General features: G+C 38.9%; 1 protein-coding gene across 4 annotated transcripts; it reads left to right on the top strand.

Annotated features, from left to right (window-relative positions):
- The first annotated feature begins 1,236 nt into the window (after positions 1-1,236).
- Positions 1,237-27,847, top strand: LOC114553896 (sodium-coupled neutral amino acid transporter 3). 4 transcript variants are annotated; one of them, XM_028575346.1, is made up of 18 exons: positions 5,217-5,610; positions 8,183-8,338; positions 9,077-9,262; positions 9,609-9,629; positions 9,772-9,853; positions 9,947-10,062; positions 14,308-14,381; positions 14,866-14,958; positions 16,686-16,767; positions 20,599-20,681; positions 21,488-21,546; positions 21,879-22,052; positions 22,209-22,288; positions 22,376-22,476; positions 23,376-23,500; positions 23,597-23,741; positions 24,676-24,779; positions 24,909-27,847. In XM_028575346.1, exons 3-18 carry the CDS (start codon positions 9,156-9,158, stop codon positions 25,011-25,013), a joined length of 1,551 nt encoding a protein of 516 aa, XP_028431147.1. In that variant the 5' UTR covers positions 5,217-5,610; positions 8,183-8,338; positions 9,077-9,155; the 3' UTR covers positions 25,014-27,847. The 4 variants fall into 4 exon arrangements, with proteins under 4 accessions (XP_028431146.1, XP_028431149.1, XP_028431147.1 ...); XM_028575345.1 differs by lacking the exons at positions 5,217-5,610; positions 8,183-8,338 and adding an exon at positions 1,237-1,394; XM_028575347.1 differs by lacking the exon at positions 5,217-5,610 and having other exon boundaries at positions 6,774-8,338.

The following is a 27,847-nucleotide window of genomic DNA, read 5'->3' as shown; positions in this document are numbered from 1 at the left end:
GTCACTGTCTATAAATATCAACACACATTAAGCCCCCTTCGGAACTACTCAGATTACCCTGTTCATGGAGGTGTAAACGAGGATTAAAATAATGTAAACTCTTACATTAGTACCCTCAAACTCCATCAAGCTAACATGGCCTTGCTAAAAGGGCCACTTACTCCATCCATGAATATAGACTAGTTTCTGCTTGGTGGCTTCTTGGTGAACTTGTTCTAGACACTTGGAGTGATCACATTGTAAAACACATTGTAGATATATCCATGGTTATGATCAGTGTGTGGTATGAGTTTATTAACTGATCCAGTTATAACATTCTTGCTCAACTGTATTTTGTGTGTTTTACTGTTTTTCACTTAGCCTACTTTACATTTTTACTGGTGCTCAGTGTTTTGTATTTCAGACAAATGTTTTTTTTTATTACATGCCTTGTGCTGTTCTTGGGCTGCCTGTGATTTGTTGAGCTAAAGACAAATTTTTGTATTCTATTCTGATGTCTACACGAGGACAGTTATATACTGGGGCCATTTGAGTTGTAGCACCATGCCATAACCATCTTCTTCTTTTTTCTTCTCAAAATACAGATATGGACTTTGGCTTAGCTTGCTGTGCAACTATGCAATTAAAATCAATTAGTAAATTAATAGGCTATGTGTTTGCCAGAAGCAAAGGATGACCTCCTCACCTCTGTATAAAGTGCCAGCTTTTGTTCTCTCATGAGTGGGCAGGGGTAATCGCTCCACATTCCAGATTCTTGACAGGTGGCAAATTTCAGGCTGCACCACGCTGGGAGCTGCTGGATCAGATACTGCAGGCAGAGAACGACAAATATACCACGCCATCACTGTAGGTTAATCACCCAAACTGATTGGACTAATGTGCGTGAGTGAATGGGGCAGAGAAAGAATATGCGTTTGTTGCTGCAATTATATAAGTCATATTTTTAAATGTCTGTTGCAATGATCAAAATCAATTAAGAGACAATAAGCCACACCCTCTCCATAATATTAGCTCTTGGATTTACACACCATATTATAACGCATTGCCAGACTATACTGCCATTTTTGCGCGATTCCTTTATGCCAAAGCCTAGAGTAACAATCTCAGATTTACTTTTTATGAAGTAGCCTAGGCTACAAGTGGTGAAATCTACAGCGAACAGCGCAGATATCGGGGGCGTGCAAAGGAGGCGGACCTATCGCGACCCCCACAGATGAGCTTCGGTTTACAATGCCGACCATTTCTCAAAGCGCATTTTGTAGACGCTGGCTTAAAGAGCGAATGTGCGTAAAAGCCCACGAAGGAAACACGCAAGGAGAAATACATTCTGACAATTACATGTATTCCTACTCATCACAGGAATTAACTTGAAAGCTTCGTTACAAGCACCTTTGGTAAGACTGAACAAATCTGATTATTTAAAGAGAAAAACATTGTTTTACTTGCAGATCATGATGCCGCTGTGTTTGACACGTTTGCATGTAACTTGGAATGGTTGAGGCTTGTGAAGTAGTAGCCTACTTTAAAATATTGGATACAGTAGGATGTCCCCCAATAACACAGGATTGTAGCCGTGGGGTATACCAAATGACTATTTGGAGCCTATATGATCACATGGCATATGGCTTTGTCTCCTATTGAGGGAGTGATCAATAAAGAAAGAGTAGTAGGTTTGGTCCTCCTGCAGTGAGCGCCAAGTCCAGATGTCAGGACCATGTGCCTCAAGGAGTCAGTGACAGATTTTCCATCTATTGTCTGTGCGACTCGTGTTGCATTTTTAATCTTTCTCAAAATAAATGTCGGATCAGCCTGTAGGTTAAAGTCGCCTTGCAACAGTTAAAACAAAAAGATGGATTAGCCTACATGGCCAATGTGTGACTCCCAAGCAGATATTACTTTTGTTTGGTGAAAGTGTTGCGCAAATGTTTCCTAGTTTCAGTTTGTGTTATTGTTTTTATTTTATTTTATTTTATTTTGTAACTTTTCCTGCAGTTTACTCAGCCTACACTCACCTTGATGTGTTGGTGGTGTCCAAGCCATATGGCATCGAGTAAACGCAAAACCAATTTAATTTTCCTCCTACCACCAACACCATATCCGAGCCAAACTAATAGCGCATTTCTAGATAACAGCCCACTACACAGTCTGCGGCAGGACATGAGTAGGCTAATATAGACATCTTTAACAACCAGTAGCAGTCTTTTAAAGCACTTCGCCTTTGTTTTTGTCTGCTAAATATACCCATGTGGAGGATGTGCGCCCTGTGTGGAAAGTAAATGCTTCACATTATCAGTGTTCGCTGAGTGAGTCTATCACATGTGATATGTGTTGTTATTCCTTGCATGATAAAAAAAATGGCTTAGAAAAAGTGTTAACTCTACATTCTTCCTTGAGTGTGAGAGACAGTGTGTGATCCAAAGCTATGATTTTCTTTGAGCAGTGTTCAGAATAATGAATGTGTGACAGTGATGCGGTGTCTAGTCTAGTTTGTGAAGTAGGTCTACCATTTGCTACAATATGACATTAATAGCTTTTTTTTTTTTTCAGGTAAAACGATTATTTATTCAACAGAAAATGAATCACATTTTTTTCTCAATTGATCCTAATTTTCCAATCAAAACATCCAAATATATCTCAGTGGCAGCTTTTCAACTGTGAGGATTTGCTGATTTTCTTGTTCAAGGTGGTGTGGTGGTGGGGTATGTTTTTGACTTTGACCCCTATCTAAACACCAACACCCTATATGGGTTTTCATGCTGGGTTCATCACGAGAATGAATAGATAAGCTTGCCTGTGGTCAGTGACCCCACCAAGAGGCTGAGAGTTTGAGGAGGTCGGCAGGTGTGCGGTGTGTGGAGGCCGATTTTTTTTTTATCCATGCAGTATGCAGCCAGCTGTTCTCCTCTGTCACACTGAGGAGACCTGTGAATATCTGCGTTTCAGTCAGCCCAAGTGTTAAGTGTCAGATACTCCAGAGGTTATTATTATCTTTGTCATGGGGCTCATAATCTGTGGGCCAGAACCTGACCATATCATGTGCTGTTGTCTATTTATATTTAAGTCATTAGAAAGTCCTTTGTTGATGTTGTGTATTCAAATGGATACATTGCATATATTCATTTAATGAATTAAATGTTCCCTGCAGGCCATTTGATTTTAAAGATTGTCTTTTTGGAAATTGTCCTAATACAGCTTAGGTTTTGTTCATCAGTTTATGAGAAAGTTCAAACGGAAATGTGTTTATCTTGTGGCTCAGTCAGTCCTGAGGGTGTTTTTAGATTTAATTAACAATGTTGTTGTGAAATTATTAACAACATACCTTTTTTTCACAGCAGACATTTTGACTTGTCATAGTAGGAAAAGCACAACTGAAATTGATAACCTTAACGATGGCTCAATTCCATCAAGTGTCCCAGTAAGATATTTTAGTGAGTCAGCATACACAATACCAGGGCCTCTCCTAAGTGGAATGCAGCCATCATTAATGGTTTTGAATAGGGCTGGGCGATATGGAGAAAATCAGATATCACGATATTCTTGACCAAATACCTCAATATCAATATTGCGGCGATATTCTAGGGTTGACAATTGGGGCTTTAACAAAATATCTTCACACTTAGATTTTAGATAATCATCAGTAATGTGGACATAATGTCTAAGTGGGAAAAAGGCAAATAATAGAACAGCTAGAACAGTCTGGTAAGTTCAGAAAAGTACATCACTTTACTGTAATGCAGCCTTTAAAACCAGTAAAAGACAACACTTATGTCATATCCCGATATTACGATATCCAAAATCTAAGACGATATCTAGTCTCATATCACGATATTGATATAATATCGATATATTGTCCAGCCCTAGTTTTGAATACACCTGTGCTTTTCCTACTATGACATCTCAACATGTCTGCCATGAAAAAGGTCTATAGCAACATATCAAAATGGGAATCATCTGTGTTGAGTGCTCAAGTGTAAGAGCAGCCTGAAATGCCCACCTGGAGTATAATTACTCTGAACCTCCTGCTTCCAGCTGTTGGTTACCAAGCTGTTTCTAAGAAAAGGGCCCTGCAGCTTGTCAACACGTACTTGTGATTAATAGAAGTTAACTGATTCCTTATGTAACTGACAAGGGGCGTATTTTTAAGTATTGTTTCAAACACAGCTTCTTCTTCATACTTCAGTATGCCCCTTCACTTTACTTTATTTTCAAATAAATAAATAGAGACGATATTGGTTGCCATTGTTACACTGAAACATATTTTAACACACACTGAAACACATGTTATTTGGTATTTAATACATTTGAAAAACTTTCTTGTAATGGCCATCGTTGCCATCAGCTATAACATATTACCCATCATCTTTATTGTAGAAACTGCAGACACCAGCACATAATGGCAATTATCAACAATAGAGCTACTTCATCTCTACTTTATTTTTATGTTCAGGGAATGGACACAATACCTAGAACACCTTTTAAAATAATGCAGTCCAGTTGAATTACCAGCCTGCAGTTGCAGTGTGTCAAAAATGAACACACACACACACACACACACACACACACACACACACACACACACACACACACACACACACACACACACACACACACACACACACACACACACACACACACAGTTATTCTTTTATGTCGGCTAAAATATTTCAACAATTTGGTGGTGTCTTTTGTTGAGATAGACATGGAAATTAAATGAATTTGCTCCAGTGTCCTCTTGAGTGATTTTCTGAAAAGCAATCCAAAGGCAATTTTGGACAACATATTGCATCCATAAAAAGCTCTTTCCAACACCTGGTCAGATTGTATATCTGTGATATGACTCTGCTATATAGAAGAGAAGAACATGCACACACACACACACACACACACACACACACTTTTGTTCAGTTCATCTATACATATTTAGCATTAAAGGGTTGTAGTTTATGAGAAATTGACCATAATAAAAGCAATCCCTTTAGCCCACTTTGCCACAGAATATGTGATTCAGGTGTTGGCCGATATCACAGGACATGAGCATGTGTTCCTCTGTCCCCAGCAGGCACGTGGCTGAGACGGGCTGGTGCTGCCAGGCGCTGTTGGCTGAACATCGTGCCTGTTCCTGATACACCACCACATGGGCACTCCTCATCTACATGTGCTCGCCCAATGCACCCCCCCCCACCCCCCCACTTGACCCGTGCACGCCCTATTTTACGTCCAACTCACATGAGAAGAGATAGGAAATAATTTTTCAAAGAGTAAAATGATTTATAAATAGCCATACATTAGCCTCTCACATTGATGTTGAACAGACGGGAAAATCTAACAGCTAATCATTATTCACCCTTCCACCAGTTTAAACATTTCAGATATCACCTAAATCCAGTAACTCAAAATGGGACTTTCTGCTCTTATGCCCCTTTAGGGCCGATTAACATAGCATAAATCACTATTGGCTGCTGGTTCTCAGCAGAAGAGGATATAGCAGTTTTCTTAGCCCAGAGGAGTTAATATGATGTGTTTTATTGATATAAAGCATGTTACTCACCAAAAGGTTAATGCAGATTTCAGCCGGAGAGTCACCCAGGAAACAAAGACATGGGCAGAGAGGTAGATTAAGCAATATCAAGTGTAATTGTTTATCCATAACATTTGCAGCTCTCAACAAACAATTAATTAATGTCCCCTCCTCTAAACTACAGTACCAAGTCTGTGTTGCTATTGTTCAACTGGTGCAAAAGAATCTAGCATATGTGCATAATCTAGTAAGTCGGACATTGAGCATCATACTAACTCTTCATCTAAGACACCAATATTTCTATCGTTGAATCAAGCTCATCTTTTGTTTTCTTTTCGATGTATCCATAATTAAATTACACAAATAGGATATTCTTAAAATGACCCAAACTGCTTTGAAAATCTGCAAACAGTATTCATTTTTTCAGTACCTAGCTTGCAACACAACAATCACTTCGTAAACCACATCTGTTGAGTCTCTAACAAGCTGTCTTGGATTATTTTAAGGGACACATTTATAGACACATATATGGCTAAACGGTCCAGCCTGCCATTTGCTAGATAAAATTACACAGCAGAAATAGTAACAGCAATTTGTCTGTTTAAAGAACTTGTTTTGCGTACAGCTACCTGATATCAGACTTGGTCTGTAGAGGTCAGAAGGTTCTGCAGAGTTTCAGTTCTGTCAGTTGTGTTAATGCTGCTGATTCAATGTGACCTCCTGAGTGTGTGAAAGATGCTGGATCACGATTCACATTAAGTGTTTTTGAGTTAGATTTCGGAAACTCATATGGTAGTTGGCCTCGATTTACATTGTTGGTTGTTTACCTTTACTTTTACTGAGAACCGCAACAGATTGATGTGGCCTAACAGGTCTTTATCACACTTCTTAAAAGCCCAGAGAACACCTGGTAATGCTTTATTTTATGGCTGTGTGATTTCCCTAATATTTTTCAATGGAAAATACTAACTGGCTTATGCTAGCAATTAATTTTTATGAATTCATTAAAAGTCTACCAGTTAAGCATACTCTCTGTTTTCCATACAAGTACCAAATGACATATTTATTTCCAGGAAGCTTCTTATATGATGATTTTAGAAATGTGTTTGTGTGCCGTACTGTGTTATTCTTGTTTGCCTTGGATACTCAGAAGGCCTTCTCTGACTTCACAACATTTTTATTTGAAATATAAGAAAGATATTTGACCCTGTATAGAACCCTGATCTGACTGAGAGCAGCAATCAAATCATTCCAATAGAAATATCCATTTGCAAAGGAAAAGTAAACTATATATACATTTTATTAGCAAAAAGAATACGGTTATGAGTGTGATTTAGCTTTTCAAATCGTTCAAAGGCAAGGTTTTTCAAGGTTTTAGATTAAAACCACACAATGGAAAAAATCAAACAATTTAGGTTGTATTAGCATTACTGTCACCACCACTGACAAAAAGAAGTGTAGCAGTCGCCGATATGACACGTTCTACAAAAGGGTGTATTGTCAGGCAGACAAATGTACAGCACAAAACAGTGTTCATATAGGGGTGGATAAACAGCAACATCACAAGGCTCCATAATGAGCCTCTTCTGTATTTACTGTAAGTGTTAGTGGCTTCTGGATCATCTGGTTGTTCATGCACAAAAACAGTGATTGGATTCTCCTGAAGGCCTCTCCCAACTGGCACATTCACATGCTTCATTTCAAAATGACATACACATCACTTTCTTTCCTCTCAGTTTCTCTGAAAATTATCTATATCAAAGTCTGGTGTTGCAACAGAAAATATTGACATGGCATGACAGGGGCTTTTTACGTCTGTGGCTATGTATGGGACATGTTTACTTTGAGCAAATGAAATGACTCACTAGATCAGGCAATGGAAGGTCTCACTGAGGTTAGATGATTGTTTTTAAGTTTAAATAGGATTTTTCTCCAGATTTTGATTTTAAGATTTTAGGAAACCATTCATCGATAGGCCTATATACCTGATTATTGTGTTTAGTGTTGTGTAGTGTGACTTTGTTTAATTTCTCACTGAACACAATTGAGCTGCTGTACATTTGTCACAGAGGAAGCTACTAACAACACACTATTGTCCCTCTGAGTTCACACTTTGAAGTGGCAAAGAGGATTATTTATGTCACAGAGGGGGTCATGGGAGGCAATGACGAGTTATTAATAGTTCTTATTTAATAATAATGTGATTGAATGTGAGTGATGTGAATTTTCCCAGAGAGATCTTATCTTTATAGTTTGCCAGTGATAGTTAATCGGTTGAGAAATACCTCGTTTTTCCTCAAACCAAACCCCATGCTCATTAAGGAAAGATATTGTTGAAATGTATGATTATAGTACTACGGTAATAACTGTTTTGCAAACCGCTTTCTCTGTAATTAGAGGCCTGTTGTTGTGAGTAATTTAACATTTTGTTTGATCACATTGTGCTGATATTTGTCATAAAGACCACCGTGTTATAGTGTGACACTAGCACTGAGAATCTGCAGGCTTGTGACATTAACTACACAAAGTACAAGAGCAAACAAAAGACCAGAAAACTCAAACAGACTTTAACCTTTGACCGTGTGGTCTGGACTTTTGCTTTGCTCAATACTGAAGTTCTGGAAACTCCTCCAGCGTTTAATCTCTGCCTGTGCTCCTTTACAGCTACGTACCATTCATGTTGGTGTGTATTGCACAAGTTTCAGTGAACAAATGGAAATAAGTGAGAGACCGTGGTCAGGTCTCATTTGTTGGAAGTCACTGTGTCAACAGTAGAACTGCGTCATCGCTTCCCAGTTGTTGTACAGACAGATATTGAATGTAAGGATTCATGACACCATTGTTCGCAGAACTTACAGAAATGTCAGCACATGAACACAAGATCTGCTGCTTGAGCTGACACACTACCATTGAAATTAAAAATGAATTAGAAATAATTACAGTCATCAAAACTACATTGTATAAAGCAACATACCAAAGTGGTATGGCTGAAGTTACATGCCTACCCTTTTTACAATACGTAATTTCTTTGGTGTCAAAAGTCAAAATTAACCAAAGTAATTGTATCCTTCCCACACTAATGTAAGTTTATAAGAGATTAGTAATATTTATTAAGAGTTTAACAGTCAAAAACGACACTTCTCTGCCTCATCAGGACTGTCAGGGTGTGGTTTGATCAGATTTCATTGACAGTGGTGCGGAAACATAAGCAATCAACCCCACAAGATACTGCTGAATCCGGATGGGCGCATGGAAATACGTGACATCTGCTTTTTCCAACCCAGTCCCACCCACTTCAAACCAGTTAGAAGAGCAGAGACAAAACAAAACAAAATACACAAATCTTGTGATGTGAAAAAAACAAAACAGTTTGAGCTTTGGCAGAAAACTTTGTGTTTACATGGGACCCCATGGAACATAGTCTGACGAAGCTGACTGGGAAAATATGTTTTCAGGGCCTTTTAAACATTTAAAGTGTGTACAAAGTGTGTTAGTTCATTTTGCATCAACAAACCCACACACTGTATGTGATTCATGTGCATACTTCCTCTGCCCTAGATATTCAAGAAATTGAGTGACTAAAAAGCATCATCTTCATCGTACACATACAAGCCAAAACAAATCTGTTACAACTTGGATGATGGAACCTACTCAGTCAGAGATGAACATCTTATTCAACGGGAAAAGTCACGACCTCGGAGGTGACATGGGTGTGCCAATGAAGATGTTACCGGAGGAGGATCAGTGAGTGTTCTCCCTTTATTTTAAACGCAGATGAATGACTGCTCTTTGTCACTTGCATACTGTTAACGGCATTTTAACACAGCATGTGTCAAGCAATTCTTATACCTTTGTCTTTCTGTATTAGTTATGCTTGTGTGAAAGCCACATCCTGGATTATTTAAATTAACTAAAAAAAAAGAGACATTTGGACTGTGTGATTTAGGTACATACCTTTGTCCCTGCGATAAGAGTTTGCCATTAATATTGACCAGGATAATGGATGTGGTGAGGAACATACAGTTTGACTGCATAATTTTCCCTTTTTTAAATGCATGTTGCTCGCCTGATCGGGTGGATCCTTTTACAGCAATGGCACACAGACAATCAGGTATGTCTGTGGAGATTTGTATGAAGGGTTTTTTTAACCACACATTTGTTTTAATGCATATAATAATATAATGCAATTATAACACTCTCTACAGAGATAGATAGAGTGACAATTAATTAATAGTCATTAATTTGCCCCCTAGATTTGATGATCCTGATGGAGGACTGGAGAATGAGGAATTTTTGCCCAGTGCAGATGGAAAGAAACCTATACGCTTCACAGATGTAAGTCCAAGTTTACAGACATCACACAACAGAGGGAGCATTATGTTTTCTAATTGGACATTTATTGTATTTTCTTTTTTTTACCCCTCTCAGTTTGAAGGAAAGACATCTTTTGGCATGTCTGTCTTCAACCTGGGTAATGCTATTATGGGCAGTGGAATCCTGGGATTGGCGTATGCCATGGCCAACACTGGCATACTCCTCTTCTTGTAAGTAAATATGTGTGTTTATCAATTGGTGGCAATTAACAACATATTTTATATATATATATACACACACACACAAATATATGTATATATACAAATATATATACAAATATTTTTATATATATATATATATATATATATATATACAGATATCAAACACAGGCAAAGTCACTACTTAATGGTTGTCAGTCAGTTTCTTAACACATCAATGTGTTTCTGTGAACTACTGAGAGTGGAGTCTGTTAAATGGTTTAATGCACTTGAAAGAGTGGCAAAAAAAAGAAAACTATTTGCCAAAAACACTATACTATAACTTTATTATTCGTCACATACAATCTTATAGTAGGCTACAATGTAGTGAAATTGAATCTCTGAATTTAACCCATCCTAAGTATTAGGAGCAGTGGACAGCCACATCTGCATCCAGGGAACAATAGTGGCTTGCTCAAGGACACTTTTCCATGTGGCAGGAGGAGCCGAGGATCGAATCGCCAATCTTGTGGTTGAGGGCCGACCCACTCTACCTCTGATCCACAGCCACCCCAAGTTGAGGAATGGCTTGCTTTGGTTGTACGATTAAGGGCAAGGGTGGTGCTGGTTACTTACAGGAGTGATTTAGTATCTGTCATGACACCTTGTAATATATCATGTATCATGTATCATGTATCATGTACCATGATATGCCCACCTCTCCTCATACCCTTTTTCTCAGGCTCCCATCCCCACCCTTGCTGCCCCATACAGTAGGCTACAGAACCCAGAAAGGCCACAGCCCAGAATAACCAAACCTCGAGACCCTGTGTGAGGCACATAGACTGTAAATATAACGGATGTAGCATCAGTGACGTCACCGATTGTCTTGTGGACTGCTGCTTTGAAGTTTGCAAAGTATGCTTTGGAGTTTGCATTTTTGTCCGTCGCCATCTTGGTATTTTGAAACCAGAAGTGAACATATTTGCACAAGAGGGCAGAGCTTGGGAGGATGACGCAGCTAAGCTAGTGTCATGTACTGTAAGGTTTAAATGGTGCTGTGCTTAGCTAAACGCTGAAGAGAGAAAGTCGCAGATTCAGAGTTTTATAAGCAGGTAAACGCGGACCTCTGAGTACTGGCACTGTTCATCTGCATGTACAACAGTACACACACAGAACTGGTTGAAAATTGGTAGACTTTCCCCTAAGATACTAACTAGCTTGGTTGGCAAGGTGCTACCGAACATTGAACAAGACATTTTTAGGTGACCAAAATGTTCCAATTATCTTTGATAAAGTGGAAACACTCAGTGAGAAAGTCAAAGTTTAAGACGAAAACAAGGAACACCCAAAAACAAGTTCACTGTACACAGTGCCATGGATACGCATTGCTAAGCCTCTAACGTTATTACAGGTCAGTGTGTAGCCACTACCTAAATAATCCCCTGCTTCATCGTCAATTTTAAAATAAATGGGACCATAAACACATTATTAAAATGTTTACTGAGGTAATAAATCAAGTGAGAAATAGGGTAATTTTCTAATAGACTTCTATACAATCAGACTTCTTTTTGGACCCAGTGGAGTCGCCCCCTGCTGGAAATTAGATAGAATGCAAGTTTAAGGCACTTGCGTATTGGCTTCACTTTTCAGGCCTGGAAGTTGCCGCTTTGTGAAGCATCTGGATTGCTTATTTACTTCCTTCTGGTCCTTACAGAATACTGCTCTCAGACTGTGACCCTGGTGGTCTTGGCCATGTAGTCTGTGGCTCTATCTCATAAATCTTAAATTGCCTCCTCGAGTCTTCCACTTGCTTCCCTTCCTCGCGTCTTAGTCCCTCCCATGAGGAGGCACAGGAGAGACGCAAAGGAAGAGGAGAGAGGAGAGAGGCAACAAGCAAATTAGAGAAATGAGACCTTTTTTCCGAAGCGTCACATGAATTCGTCAGCTGTATGGGCGGAGTTAGCAACTCCTTCAGCTGCACAGCTTCCGGGAAGGCTGCTCTTGTGTGTCCTCGCTCATGGCTCCTCAGTGATCCCTCCTCCATGCTTGCTCCTCACTCCTCGGGGCAGAAATAAGAGCTTTGAGACAGCCTTCACTGAGGAGAGACAGAACAACTTCCGGGTCAGCCGACGACCAAGGAGTCGAGGAGCTAACAAATAAGGGTGATGAGATGCAGCCTGAGTAGCTGTAGAGAGCAAGCAGGACTGGAATTAGAGAATATCCTCCGTGATAGCATCAACTATGGATATAGGAAGTCAGTTCAATGCTAGAGCTTTCAAAGAGTAGCTCCTAGTAGTAAGTGACTGGTTTTATGTAACTGGATCATTGCTGTGTATACAGTAGGTGCAACAGACATTTCTGTTACATATACATGAGTTTTTACAGCAACCTGAGACAACCAACCTAAATCCTAACGGTCTTTAATATCATGACAACTTATGTCAAACAAAACATACAATAAACAGCACTTGCAAATCAAAGTTAAACATACAACTTAATTGGTAAACTGTTTGTATCTAAGGCCAACATACAGTGATGTTTTACGCCTGTTATACGATGCACAAAACAGACAACCGTTAAAACAAGCTTTCTTGCACATTGCATTGTTATTTTGTCAAATGCTTCAGGGCACATGGATTAAGAATATCTGCAATGTTTTACCCTATAGTGACTTATGTGTTTTTGATTACATGTCCATATGTATTTCAATCAAGAGAGACTTAATTTAAGAGTGAAATGAGTTTAATGAACATGGTGCATATTGCATAATAGGTAGATATGTTCAGAGTTTTTGGCGATTAGACCCCTTATTTATAAGGGGTATAGAGGCCGTGGAAATATAGGAATATCCCCCCGATGGAGTGTAGACACTGGTGGAGGTAATGAAGGGATAAAGGAAGCCCAAAGATCTGGATGGGTCTGATGTGAAGCGGGCCTTCTGATGGACGAACGCTGGGTGTTGTGAATGATAAGAACTGGACGGGTGGAGGGAGGAGGGTTACGTCGATTTTGTCAGAAATGACAACTGACAGCGGTAGAGATAGAACAGATTTAAAGTTTGTTGCAACAACGCGATAGCTCATGGAGATTGTGGCAAATCTGGTTGGTTTAACTGAAAGAGTAAAATGCCCACATTCAGCTGATGACCATGCAGCTGATTAGGTTGGGAGAGAGAAATGTGAAGCATGGAAGACTTCCTGAAAGAATTTACGCTGAGCTTCATTTGTCCGTACACGTTTGCTGTAGATGTTTGGTCCTTGGTTGCCTCAGTGGCACCTCTTTGGACTACCAACTTTATTTCCCTTATGGCCCTGTTGGAGATCATAGGCTGTAGTTTCAAAAGAATTCTTGATCCACCAGCAGAGTTACAAATAGACATTCTCATTCCTCATCAGCATATTTCCAGTGAGACACAGAAATAGAGCAGTCATGAAGGCATCAGGATCCAGGGGAGGATATTTCTTCCTTTACACAAGGCATCACACAACATCTGATATTTTCAAAAGTAAAAATGATGAGTTGAGGGAGGTTGGACAGAAATGCTGCTAATGAAGTGGAATCTGAGGGCTCGGCCTTTGTCCCTCTGCCTATACAGATAAGGGCCAGTGGTATTTTCACTATAGTTGTTACAAGAAATACAGTGTACAGAAATGCTTTGAAAGGGTCTGAGAAAGGTTATGGATTTGGGATCAACCTTTGACCCATTAGGAATGCTGACCTGAGAACCTTGTGCTGACTTGATTCTGCAGGAGGACCACTGCAACTCCGAGAGACAAAAGGGTTATGGGAAATATAATTTTCATGTGTAGGACTGTTTCTATCAATGGAGAGCGTTTATATTCTATTTTAAAAAATGATTATTATTTCAACAATGCCCCATCTTGTTTCAAGCTGAATATTGGCTTCATTCAGAATAATACTGTATAATTAGCATTTTGAAGCAACGAGTAGCATCCACTTTAAAATGTCATGCAATGGCAGGACAGTGGAGAATCAGCCACCACTGGACTTTCCCCCCTCATTAATACAAAATTTCAGATCAAACCACAAATTGTGTACATATATTATGTCACATGTGAAACATTTAAGAACATGCACAATACATTACAACTTAATGCAAATGGTTGATTGCAATGCATATGGAAATGGATGGAAGATGACTGCCAGGATTATAATCACAGAGGGAATGCAGAATTTGGTTTAATATAATGTTGCCGTATATAGAGGTGTACTATAGTATAGGTATGTGACTGTCCCTTCTATATTGTGTCACAGGTTTCTTCTGACTGCAGTAGCAGCCTTGTCATCTTACTCTGTTCATCTGCTGCTCAAATCCTCTGGAATTGTGGGTAAGCCCTGTGTCATGTCTTGGCCTTTTGTAAAGACATATAGTATTATACTGTACAGTTTTAAATTATATGTAGACTTCCAACAATCCAACAGTTCTGCTATGTCTCATACAGTTAAACTGGTTAAAGGACTATTTAGTCAAAATGACAAACCATGCATGACTTCCAGCAAATTAATCTAGAGAAGGGAACAGATTATAAGGGAATTACAGTCTTGACTGCTTTTAACAATTACACTATAACACTAAATTGGTGACAGTTACATGGTTGTTTACATGCCAGAATGATTAGTATTAGAAGAATTTGGTTCCCAGTTCGCTTAACTTAGACTGATTATAAGGAGGAAAATGAATTACTTTATTCTATAATTCGGTGTGAAAAACTGAAAAAGTACAAATGGTCTTCACCCACCAATCATAGATGTAAAACCTTTTGATTTTGATTTTGAATATAGTGAATATTATTGTTTGTAATCTGTTAACAGGTATTCGAGCTTATGAACAGCTGGGGTACAGGGCCTTTGGCACTCCTGGAAAAATGGCTGCTGGTATAGCAATCACGTTGCAGAATATTGGAGGTGAGGAACCAATGTGACTCATATGTTTGCAAATGTGTCGACTGTTTGCAAACTCCCTGTAGCAGAAAACACTTAGTTATACTTACTCAGAGTTTATATCCCCTTTACCCAACCACACACAAACACACACACACACACACACACACACACACACACACACACACACACACACACACACACACACACACACACACACACACACACACACACACACACACACACACACAACTACATGCTCTCAAACCACTGGTATCACTTTGGCTTTTGTTCTTGGCTGTATGTCCCTTTAACATGGAATATAAGGGTGTATTAAAGCTATAGTGCGTAGTTTCTGTTGCCCCCATGAGGAATTCGAAGTAATGACAACAAAACTGTCAGCGCATCCATGTAATATAAGCCTTCCATAATTGCGCATGCACGCACCCCCAACCCTCCTCCATGCAGTTGCAAGTAGCCAAGGAGGACAAGGAGGATTAAAAAAACATGGACTCTTCAGAAGAGGTAATTATCTTCACTTGAGTTTCTGCGTGCGAAAGTCATTCATTTATATAAAAAAGTTACGCACTACAGCTTTAAGAGCCAAGATCAGGAGACGTGTTGGTAAACAGCTGCGTTCCTGGTACTGCTGGCAATTACAAGAGTTCCTCCCACTCACTGAACAGCATGTATGGCTGTTTCTGAACAAAGCTTTGTGGATACACATGATTACACTGTCATTAAGTTAATTGATTGATTTTATTTGACCACTTAAATATAAAATATGAAACAGTACTCTGTGTCATACATTAAAATACATAAATAGTCAGGGATGACACAATAAGCCCAAAGACTTATTTCCATTGTGGTCCCAATAAGGGCAGGGGGAGAGGACAAGTGGCAGCAGGTCACACATCAATCATTCATCATACATTAAACAAATTCATCCATGTTATAAAAAAAATAAAAACAATAAAAATAGGTAATGACCATACTTTCAAACCCGGTTTTAAACCGCATATGCTTCTGACTGTCTTAAGTGTACCAGGTAACCGGTTCCAAAGGGTAGTTCTAGCATAAATAAAAGACTGTTTGCCCAGATTAGTCTTAGATCTGACGGGGGGTATAAAGTATGTTGAGCTACCCTAGTGGGGTACCTGTGAACTTCATTTACTCTATTAAAGTAATTTCTAAAATATTTGGGAACATGTCCATAAACAATTTTATGTACCATACCCAGCTGCAACTGAGAAACTCGATCCTCAATTTTCAGCCCCAGGTAAAGTAGGTGCAATAACTACACATGAATTGAGGTTGATTATTACTGACTGGTGTTATGATTGGCTCACTGATGCCAGTCACTCACTTTCCAGGGCCTTGGCCAGGATTTTCAAAATACTGAGGTCAAGAATCCCCAACCCTCGACCAAACATGAACATCTTAATGCTTATTGCTTTAAAGCAATACAATTCTGACCGTTTTTGTCAGCCTAAAAGTTATCACATGTATACTGAATTGAATCTACCGATAAAATACCACCACGCCATGTGTTAATTATTTTTAAATTGTAGAAAAGGTTACTAAAACATGACCTCAGGGTCCTCAGTAGTAGTTACTGCTCTGTCACTTACCGTACAAAAACATAATGTGACATGGCTTAGCTGATGTCTGTTTGCTCAATATGCAGCGGATTTGCACAAAAGCATGCTTGGCCACACATTTTCACCTATTCTGTTTCTCGTCTGTTACAGCTATGTCCAGCTACCTGTACATCGTTAAATCTGAGTTGCCGCTGGTCATCCAAGCTTTCCTGAAGGCAGATCCCAACCTTGAGTAAGTGTTATCACTTAAGTGCTTTTCAACATCTCTGTGCTGCGAGTGAAATGAAATGCATGTGACTCCTGCCTGCTGTCCAGCTCAGACACTGTGTGGTCAAGGGGCCTGGTAGACTACGTGGTTAAGAATATTTCAGTTTGCACCATTCATTGATTAAGTCAGGTTGGGGGTGTGATGAGAATGGCAGCCTGTAATTGGTTGAGCTGCAGGGGCCCTATGGTAGGGCACTATCTGTCAGTTGCAGTATGTCTACACACAACATAAACCCTCAGTGCTGTGAACTTGGAGGCAAGCAGTGTTCAAAGCGTCAGAGTCGTGGCACAGACACAGACACGCTGCATAAGGCCACACAGGACTAAAGTGGATTCCAGCTGCCTGTCCGAATCTAAAAACAGACCTTGTGCTCAAAAGATATTTCAGCGACTGCAGCAGTCCCCCTAAAACATCTCAGACCTGAAAGATAAAAAAAAAACTCACTAAAGAAATATCAGCAGCCCATCCCAACCTTGTGTTTTACATGTTGGAGCTAAACATCCAGACGTCCAACAATCCGCACACATTAAAAATGAAATACATGCACAATTTGTGTTAAACATCCTCTACACTTGATATCCATCTAAGCATATGGCCTGACCGGTCTCTCCATTATCATACTGTGGGGTTGTTGACTTTGGTGTGTTATTCCATTTTTATGCCATGCCCTCTTTCGTCTAAGCCTTCTGAAGGGCACGTCATAACCCTTCATCATTGATTCAGTTTGGAGTGGGATAAACAATTTGTGTCTATTCATTTCAGGGTCAGAAGTTGAAATCGAAGTAGTGTAATTAAGTATTATGACTCTCTCTTTCTCTCTCTCTCTCTCTCTCACACACACACACACACACACACACACACACACACAAATGACAGCAGCAGGTGGTGTAACATGGCTGCCAAGTTCTGAGGCCGAGCATAAGGACAGGTCAGCTCAGGTCAGACACTCTGTAACCCAGACACACACTGTTCACTTCCACTTAGTGGCTTTTGCTGTTCAGAACCGATGCGTCAGGAGAACAGGGTGGAACGAGGAGCGGGTGGTGGGGCTGAGGTTTTGCATGGTCACAAGAGGAGAAGGTCAGATATCTGGGAGCAGCAGGAATTCATTCAGAGCTGTAGTGATAAGGGTGAAGTCACAAAAATTGTAATATTGTAAAGACTTGTAGATTATTGACTTGCATTTCCCTAAGCAGCTCAGGATTTACAGCCTTCTTACGTTTCATCTCACATGTGAAAGCTGATTGTCTAAAATGGCCAACTGGCCAAAGAGGACATAACCTGAGATTTGTGTGACCTCCACTGCTTTTAAGGGACTCCTACATAGAGAGAGAGAGAGAGAGAGAGAGAGAGAGAGAGAGAGAGAGAGAGAGAGAGAGAGCATATTTATAATATGTAATGTTAAATTCTCCTGTCTTTACATTTTTATTAGAACTTAAATTTTGTTTTTGTTTCATATTGCTCTTAATAACTTTTGTTTTCATATTTGCTTAATAATAAAGCCCCATTGATTTTGAGAGAGAGAGAGAGAGAGAGAGAGAGAGAGAGAGAGAGAGAGATGCCAGACAGCTGACTGGTTGTGTCTCTCTTCAGAAGGTTCAGAATAAGATGATTAGCAGCTTGAAAAGACACAAGACACTTTTCTATACCCAGGATTTAGGAGACAGTGGTCTTTATTGGTTTGGCAATCATTTCTATAAGCTTCCTATAAGTTGCTGGTGCTCATCTCAGGTCTACAGCTACTAACGTTTGAGATTTTCTATCACTGCCGCCGATTATACTTTATTTGTTTTCCTCTTTTTGCGAGACACATAAGGAGAGTTTGTCTTTTCTATTCCATTAAATTGGTAGTTGCCCATCTCAAGGACTGAAACAAGTTTATGCACAGAACCACAAAGGTTGTTGCAAAGAACCACATACACATCTGTTTACTATAAATAATTAAGTTGGGACTGATTACAAGCTAGTGAAATATCTCATGTTTTTCAAGATTAGGTCAACACAGAACACCATGACACAGAGCCAGTCAGACCCACAAGTCCACGTGTTAAAGGAACACGCCAACTTATTGGGACTTTAGCTTATTCACCGTAACCCCCAGAGTAAGACAAGTCGATACATACCCTTCTCATCTCCGTGCATGCTGTAACGCTGTCTGACGGCTCCAGCATTAGCTTAGCCTAGCACAGATCCTGCAGGTAACTGGTTCCAACTAGCCTACTGCTCCAAATTGTGACAAAAGTGACAAAATAACGCCAACATGTTCCTATTTCCATGTTGTGATTTGTAGAGTCACAGCGTGTACAAAAAACAACGTAACATGAGACACAGCCATCTTCTAACAGTAAACAAACCGGGAACTATATTCTCAGACAGGCTTGCTGCGAGCATATCACTCCGCCAAAGTACTATATTCTTCCGCCTAAGAATATAGTTCCTGGTTTGTTTAGGGATAGAAGGTGGCTGTGTCTCATGTTACGTTATTTTTTGTACACGCTGTGACTCTATAAATCACAACATGTAAATAGGAACATGTTGGTGTTATTTTGTCACTTATTCAGAGCAGTAGGATTGCTGGAACCATTCACCTGATGTTCTGTGCTGGGCTGATTCTGCTGGAGCCGTCAGACAGCATTACAGCACGCACGGAGATGAGAAGGGTATGTATCAACATATCTAACTCTGGGGGTTACGGTGAATAAGCTAAATTCCCAATAAGTCGGCGTGTTCCTTTAAGAACAGGAGTTATGTTTGTTTATTGGGAGGACGTGCGTGTGGTGCCCACGTATAAATGAATATTTATATTCATATAAATGAATATTTATGTTTGTATAAATATAAAAGTCAATTGAGAACAATTTCTCATTTGCAACGACAACCTGTTACACATTCATTCCTGGAAGCTGCCTAGTACAACCACAGTCTGATCTGCTGGCCACTGAGCAGTTCCACTGGAGGTTAAGGCCTTTGCTCAAGGATAATAAATGGTAATGAAGGAAGGACAAGCACTGCTCTTTCCCCACTCAGATTTGATCCTGTCAGTCTGGGGATTGAACCAGCAACCTCCTGCTCCCCAAACCCACTTCTTTAACCTTTAGGCCACCACTGCCCATACAATATGATATGATGATATAGCAGATGATGATATAGCAGCATGGTCCCCCTATTGGATTGAAGGGGGAAGCAGGTCTAAGATTGGATATGTCATTCCATCCCCACATGTTTTTTAGACTTGATCCCAGGACTGTTTATGCAATCCTTTAAGGTGGAAACTATGTTGGGTGTTATGGGGTGAGTAATAGAGATGTGTTTTGAGGGGTAGGAAGAACTAAAAAAATCAGAGATGCCAATGGTGTGATGGAACAAGCTGACATTGGTAATATTTACTGACGTCTTCAGTGCTGTCTTGCTTAGGCTGCACTATGTCTTCCTTTTCTGCAACTGTGAACAGTCTCATAAATCATCAGTTACCTAACAGTCTACTCCAGTACTTCTGTCAAGAGCAACATAAGCAGTTGTTTTTCCACAATCTCAAGGCCAACCATGTTCCCAGCAGGTTGCTGTTGGTTTGACAAAATGCAGCACATCAACCATTTGAACCAGTTAATAACTTTGTGCTCCTCTCAGACTGTTAAAAAAAAAAGTAATACCAAGAGTTTCACTAAATGTGAACCAATTTATCACCATCAAACCTTTTCCACTGTATTTTTGTCTCTGTCTCTCTGTGTACTGTTCCCTGTGCTAATGTTTGAAATATTGAGCTCACCAAAGTAAACTATATTTGTCTCCAAACAGTCTGTGGTACTTGAATGGAAACTACCTAGTCATCATGGTCTCTGCTGGTGTCATCCTGCCCCTGGCTTTAATGAAACAGCTCGGTGAGTAGAACTAGGAAAGTTGTACCTGGTCTGTTTCATCTTCCCAAATTAACTGAGATAATGGTATCCACCACAAAGAACTATTAGTCTATTGCAATTGGTGTGAGTGAGGCATATCAAGTATCTAACTTTTTAGACTTAATCCTGTTCACGCTGAAAGCAGGGGAACTACTTGTGGTTCTTTTTTGCCGCAGGAACTTTTCCTGGAACTCACCTGCATTTCAACCACTGGGAAACTGTGGAAGCCCAGTTTTGCCAAAAATAAATAAATAAAAAAAATGAAAAGTTAGGCATGATATAAAAAAAACACAGCATAAATCAAAATTATGAGATACATAGACTTCCGAACTCATAATTTTGACTTACCATGGGTAAGTCAAAAGTCTATTGTTTCTTTTTGTGGTGCAATTGGGCTTCCATAAATTCCAGTTTTTGTTCCAGGGCCTTACTTCCTGCCTCCTAGTGTTAACAGACTACGGTCTCTTTCTATCTTTAGGATTTGTTCATTAAGATTCTGTTTCCTGTTTTTGAGCCAATTTAGATAATGACATTTTGATGGAGCAGTTACCTTAAAGTCAAGCAATTAGTGTGCGTCTTTATCCCAGCACAGGCAGAGGAAACAGCAGGTGCCCGATTAGCACACGAAATAAACATGCTCTTTCTGGTCTCATAGTGCTGTGAGGTCATTCTGATGAGGGCATTTTTTGCATAAGCCTTTTTTTATAGAACAGTAGGAAACCTTCTGACTGTTATACTAAATGGATCAGAAGCTGTAACATTAACTGTCTTTTCCTATTTATTTTTAGGTTACCTCGGCTACACCAGTGGGTTTTCTCTCAGTTGTATGGTGTTTTTTCTCTCTGCGGTAAGTTGGTCCCTCTTCACAAGGAGGCTTATGTGTTCTTGCATGTCATTTTGGCACACATTTCTCACTTTCCCACCCTTGTTTCTTCCTCACCCTCATCTCTATTTTCAGTGGTATGTGGCTATGTTTGATAATATTTAATATATAATGAAATATAAGAGAGAGTTAAACTGAAGTACTTAGAGGCTGAGTCACAATAATCTGATGTGAAATGGCGTTTTCTTTTTTTTTAGCTTTGCAGTGATTATTGAGAGTCCGTGTTTACTGACTCTGACATATCCCTTGTGTCCCTTGTTTACGTCTTTTCTTTGATTCCACCTTCCTCGCTACAGGTTATATATAAGAAGTTTCAGATTCCTTGCCCATTCGAGGAGTATTCAGTCAACAGTACAGCTGCCCACCTCAGCCTGAATGTCTCAAGCCACGGCAACGAGTACACCAATAATCTGGTTCACGAGGACGATAACTCCCGTTGCTCCCCAGGATTGTTCACCATCAACTCACAGGTAGGCAGCCGAGGTGAAGAAACAGTCTGCTTATCTAGATTGTTTTCAAACACTAAGGCCACAAATGTTGACGTCTGCAGAGTTCCCACACTGATTTTGGGAGGCTCGGTTGCACTGCTAATCATAGAAAGTCACGTGTCAACGTGTTCTTCACAGACAGCATACACCATTCCCATCTTGGCTTTCGCCTTTGTTTGCCACCCTGAGGTCCTCCCCATCTACACTGAGCTCCGCAAGTGAGTCACCCCTCTGTAACCTGCAAATATTTTATGACATGTCGTTGCAGAATGTGGCATTCACAAAACTTATAACTCTGATTTTAGTCCAACACAGAAGAAGATGCAGAAGGTGTCCAACATCTCCATCCTTGTCATGTACACCATGTACTTTCTGGCAGCTCTCTTTGGCTACTTGACCTTTTATGGTGAGAAGTCGCCTCACTTTTTTGGAGTTTGTGTTTAAAGTATTAGGGGAGAAATAATAATGTTTATGCAAAAATCAGAGAGTTAGTGCATTAATGGATATTTGTCATTGTCAAAAGATACACAGAAAAACAAAAGGAGTGATGCTTTGGCTTATAGGGGCAGTAAAGCTGGGAGATGCGTTTTGTAAAAGCAGAACAAAAAAAAGAATAGTCTGAGGTGACTCTGATAATAAAAATACTTTGTTTTGCTACTGCCTTGATGTTGCAATGTTATTGACCATGCAAATGATTCCATTGGGCAAAACTGCTTTAAAGACACCATTATCCAGAAATCATCTGTGAAAATAAAGTTTATATTTTACTGACAAACATGTTTTACTTCCTGTGCAAATAGACAATTTCCCACTGGTGACCGTATAAGAGAAAAGATAAATTTGTCAGAATCAAAAAATGAGGAGTGATGAGGAGATGCTGCTTTCTATGTAATACTAAACACATTTAAAAAAAGAAATCGTAATGCAGCTTTTAAATGTTTTTCAAATATGTTTTGTGGCATAACACAGTGGAAGCAAATTGTTAAAAAATTAATAATAATTTTAAATTTTTAGAGGAGAAAGTGACAGTTTTGAACAGGTTCTAATCTATGGTTTTAATTCACTAATGGTTGTTTAGTCATATAATGATATGCAGTATCCATGGTTTGTATTTTTCTGTATTGAAGGAAAACAGAGCCTGGTACAGTATTCTCTTCCTACATAAAGCACAAGCACCCACTTGTGGTGACAATGTGCTCTTCAATGCTAGATGGTATTATTACTGAGTGATGTTCACATGAGAAAACTTGGTTAATAAGGTATTAATCATATATCTATATATCTATTTTTCTATTATTTCTACAGACAACGTGGAGCCTGAACTGCTGCACACTTACAACCGGATTGATCCTTACGACACTTTGATCCTGTGTGTGCGGGTGGCCGTCCTTACGGCTGTGACGCTGACCGTCCCTATCGTGTTGTTCCCTGTAAGTTTGTTGTTGATTTCTTCCCTGTGATGCTGAATGAATATGATATTGTAGTATTATTTCCTCATTGACTCCTCTGTCCGTGTCTGTCCACAGGTACGCAGAGCCATCCAGCAGATGGCATTCCCCACCCAGTCTTTCAACTGGTTGCGTCACATTGCCATTGCAGTCATTTTGCTCACCATCATCAACATGCTGGTGATATTTGCTCCCAACATCCTGGGAATCTTTGGCATCATTGGTTAGTACAGCACTGAACATAAAGCTTAAATTGTATCGGAAGCATCATAGTGAGGTTATGGTTAGTTAGAAACATAGTCATCATGACACCCTTAAAAATTGCAGACAAGTAGCAAACACCCTATCCATTATGATAACAAATGGAAAGTCATTGAAAGCAGCATTCAGTGTTTCCTACAGGTCTTGTTTATCCACTTTATTTGATTATATGTGATATTCTATCTATGAGCTGATTATGAGTTACTTATTCTGTCTCTGTTTACAGACTGAGCCCTCCTGTTTGACATGGCAGTGTTTGTTATTTTCAAGCTTTCAAAAGCATTAAAAGTAAAACTAAAAAACTGCACAAGCGTGTGTTTGCTTACGGACAAACCAAGTCAATATTATTGTCATGCTTTGTTCTCATGTTTCACAAGTTCAAAGTCAAAGGACCATCTTCAGGCATCTATGCTTGCAGATGGCACAATATATGGAGCTGTTTACAACAACCTTTGTATATTGTTAAGGCTCACAATCCAGGAAATCCAGCTTTTCTGTTGTTTTTACTCTCAGGGGAATGCATAAGGCAGCTCTTTGTGTTTCTCTTAATTTCCCCCTCATTTTTTATCATCACTGTATCTATCACTGTAAACTATATTTAACTGTCTTCTTAATAACATATTTTAGGCAATTACACATAAAAAGAAATAATAAAAAAATAGAGTAAGTAGACGGCAACACTTGTTGCTCAGTAATAAGCAAATACAATACAAGTACTGTATAAAGAAAATAAGGAGTAAATAAATAAACAAATATACAAATGATCCATCAAGCACACTGGCAAATATTCAGTATTTGCTACTAAAATACGTAATAATAACGATAGCGATTATAATTTCAACAAAACTTGCCAAGATTGATTGATGTTAACCAGCCCTTTCTCTTTCTCTTTACAGGTGCCACGTCAGCTCCATGCCTCATTTTCATTTTCCCTGCTGTCTTTTATATCCGCATTGTTCCAAAAGATGAGGAACCGATGACCTCTACTCCTAAGATACTGGTGAGGCCTTGAAAATCTTTCTCCCTTCAATCATTCATTTATACTGTGTGATACAAGCTTTTGTCATGGTATGGGGTTCTTAATAATCAAATCTGTGCCACTGATGTGCTTTCCCCCCGTCATTCTTAGGCTGTTTGTTTTACTGCTTTGGGTGTCTCCTTCATGGTAATGAGTCTGAGCTTTATAATCATTGACTGGACAACGGGGGCCGGTCATGCTGCAGGAGGCCACTAGATGCTGCTTTGGTGTGTTTGAGCTCTGGAAAGGGGAAAAAGAATGAGTTTATGTAAAGGGAGCACTATCACCTCATTGGGAACACACTGCAACACTATTGGTTGGAATCACGCTGGTAATAATCGAGTTAAATTAACTTTTTCCCTGTAAATTAACACATATCTGAACAAACAAAACAATTGCATAACAGCATTCTTTAATTCAATTTAACCATACAATTTTTCTGAATAATCAGGACTAAACAGGGTCTTTTTTTTTTTTTACCATCTGCTAGTGCGACTTAGTCCACCACGATGGTGAAATGGGCCTTTTCTGTTGCTTCCTCTTTATTTAGACACAAACATCTGCACATGGTACTGTACAGCAAAAAGAAGGCATGGTTGTCTGTAGATGGGAAGGCATCATGATATACATTAGATATTACTCATGCTATTTTTTTACACAAAAAGAATTATTTTGTACAAAAGAGGACTGCAATCTGAACTGTTAATATTGATGTAATATAAAACAAAACAAAAAAGGGGTTTAAGGCCTTAGTATGCTGGCGACATTTTACATCATGATCTGTTAAGTTGTTATGTAGTGTATCATACAAAGATTTAGTTCCAGATCAGCTAACTCTCTTCGGAAACCCTGGTGCCTTTTAACATTTGGAACAGCACACAAACACACAGCAAAAACAGAAGTGTATAATATTTATTTAGCTACTACATCTGTGTTTTTAATTTCATATGGACAATATTTAACTACTGTATATGATGAAGTCAGTGATTCAAATATATTATGTATAGTATCAGTTTTTGTTTTAGCTTACAGTAGCCTACAGTATACAAATGATGGAAGGAGTTACGACTGAATATATTTAAATTTTTTGATAAAGCTTGATTTTAGGATTTTGTACCTCCCTTTGCAGAACTTTTAGCACACATATGCCAAACTAAAATTCCAAATTAAAACAAATTCTTGATAACCCCTTTGAATTTCTCATTAAGAGTTTTATAAATTCAGAATTCACTTTCACCCACACGGTACGGTAATATTACATATTCTGTATCTACATGTTCCAACACTTCATTGAAGTTTTGTGATGCCCACATCGAATAAAAAGTTCAATCTTAAATTAAAGGAAGAGTTTGGGAAAATACACTTATTCGCTTTCTTCAAGAGAGCTAGATGGGAGTATTGATACCACTCTCACATCTGTGTGTACTATACAACTGCAGCCAGGAGACGATTATTTTAGCTTAGCATAGAGACTGGAAGTCGGGGGAAACAGGTAGCCTGGCTCAGTCTGTCCAAAGGTTAAAAGCCTACCAGCACTCTAAGCTCACTAACACTTAATATCAGTAAGTCACTTACCTATACTGAAATATGGTATCCAGCCATGCAGATAGTTGTGATTGTACTTGCCCAGGTTTTGAGATACACTATAATGACAAAAGTATGTGGACACCATAGCATGTATATCTAAAAACCTATGCAAATACAACCAAAATCCAGTTAATTTGTTTTTATAATTTGTGTGAACCCGCTAAAGCTCTATGGGTTTGAACCATGGCTGGCCAATCAACATGAATTTACAAAGATGAACCCACTGGTTAGTTTTTGATTGCTTAGTTTAACAAGTTTATTTGTATTAATGTGAAGATGTATTATGCGTTTGTGATTCTGTCATAATGTCTTTGCCATACTGGTTTGTAGTATTTTGATCTGCTGTTGACTATTTAGACTTGAGGTCTGTGTTTTGCATGTTGTTATGTCCACTCTGTCTTGTAGTTGGTATAGTGAACACAGACATTTTCCTCGTGACACTGTCACACATAGATGTTATTGTAATACTGTACATTTATCATCTTACAGTGAAGTGTACTGAAGTCCCATTCTGTGCTATAGTTAATATAGTGTTATATTAGTATTATGAAGCCCATCTTAAAATATGCTACATGAAATAATGTTTCAAACATTAATGTTGTGAGTTTCTGTCAGTGATGACAAATAGTTGTAAGACTAATTTATGAATGTGGATAGATTCATTCAGTAATTCTCAAGGTGAATTTTGAGTCTCACAATAGCACTACAACCTGCATCCATATATAAGTGAACTTTTTTTTACAGATAACAAGAGAATTTCATTATTTAGAAATCACCAATTTATTAAAAACAGTACAAAGGGTTTAAACCTGGAAAGAAAAACCTCAGAGAAATGTTATAACACAAATTTGCTGCTCTTACCCAAAGATGGTCTTATATTGTATTTCTCAGTCTTTCGAAAAGTCCTGCGTAAATCATAACTTACCTAATTTTATTTATATATTATTGACTCTTTGTTTAGCAGTTTTGAGCCAAGCAAATACTTATGCACGTATCAACCTCTGTCCCTTGCTTTTCCACATGTATTTGCAGTAGTTGTGGTGTAAATGAAGGTTTTGTTTTGCCATGTTTAGTGACAACTGTTAGTGAACAGAGTTTTTCTTCACTTCTTCATGCCAAAATAACTACTGACTACCTACTGAAATGCCTTTAACTTTTAAACCGGTACCACAGTTTTAATACCAGATGCAGTATATCAAATATGCATTTTCCATGTACTGTACCTAAACAAATCTGTGTAATATTTTATTATAGCTGTTGTTCAAGACATAGAGCTATGGAAAAGACACAACTATAAAACACTAATAAGGTATATGAATTTTGGTAAATAAGACATGGCTTTATATAAATAATGTATATAAATGTAAACCTTTTATATTTGTGATTCTATTTACAGTAGCTTGAAAAGTGTAAATAGCAGGGACAGTTTTAGATTAGCAATAAAATAATTGTAGATGTTTTTA

This window comes from Perca flavescens, chromosome 4, assembly GCF_004354835.1.
Source record: "Perca flavescens isolate YP-PL-M2 chromosome 4, PFLA_1.0, whole genome shotgun sequence".
Lineage (NCBI taxonomy): Eukaryota > Metazoa > Chordata > Actinopteri > Perciformes > Percidae > Perca > Perca flavescens.
The sequence above is the reverse complement of the archived record's forward strand: the minus strand, read 5'-3'. Positions and strand labels throughout refer to the sequence as shown.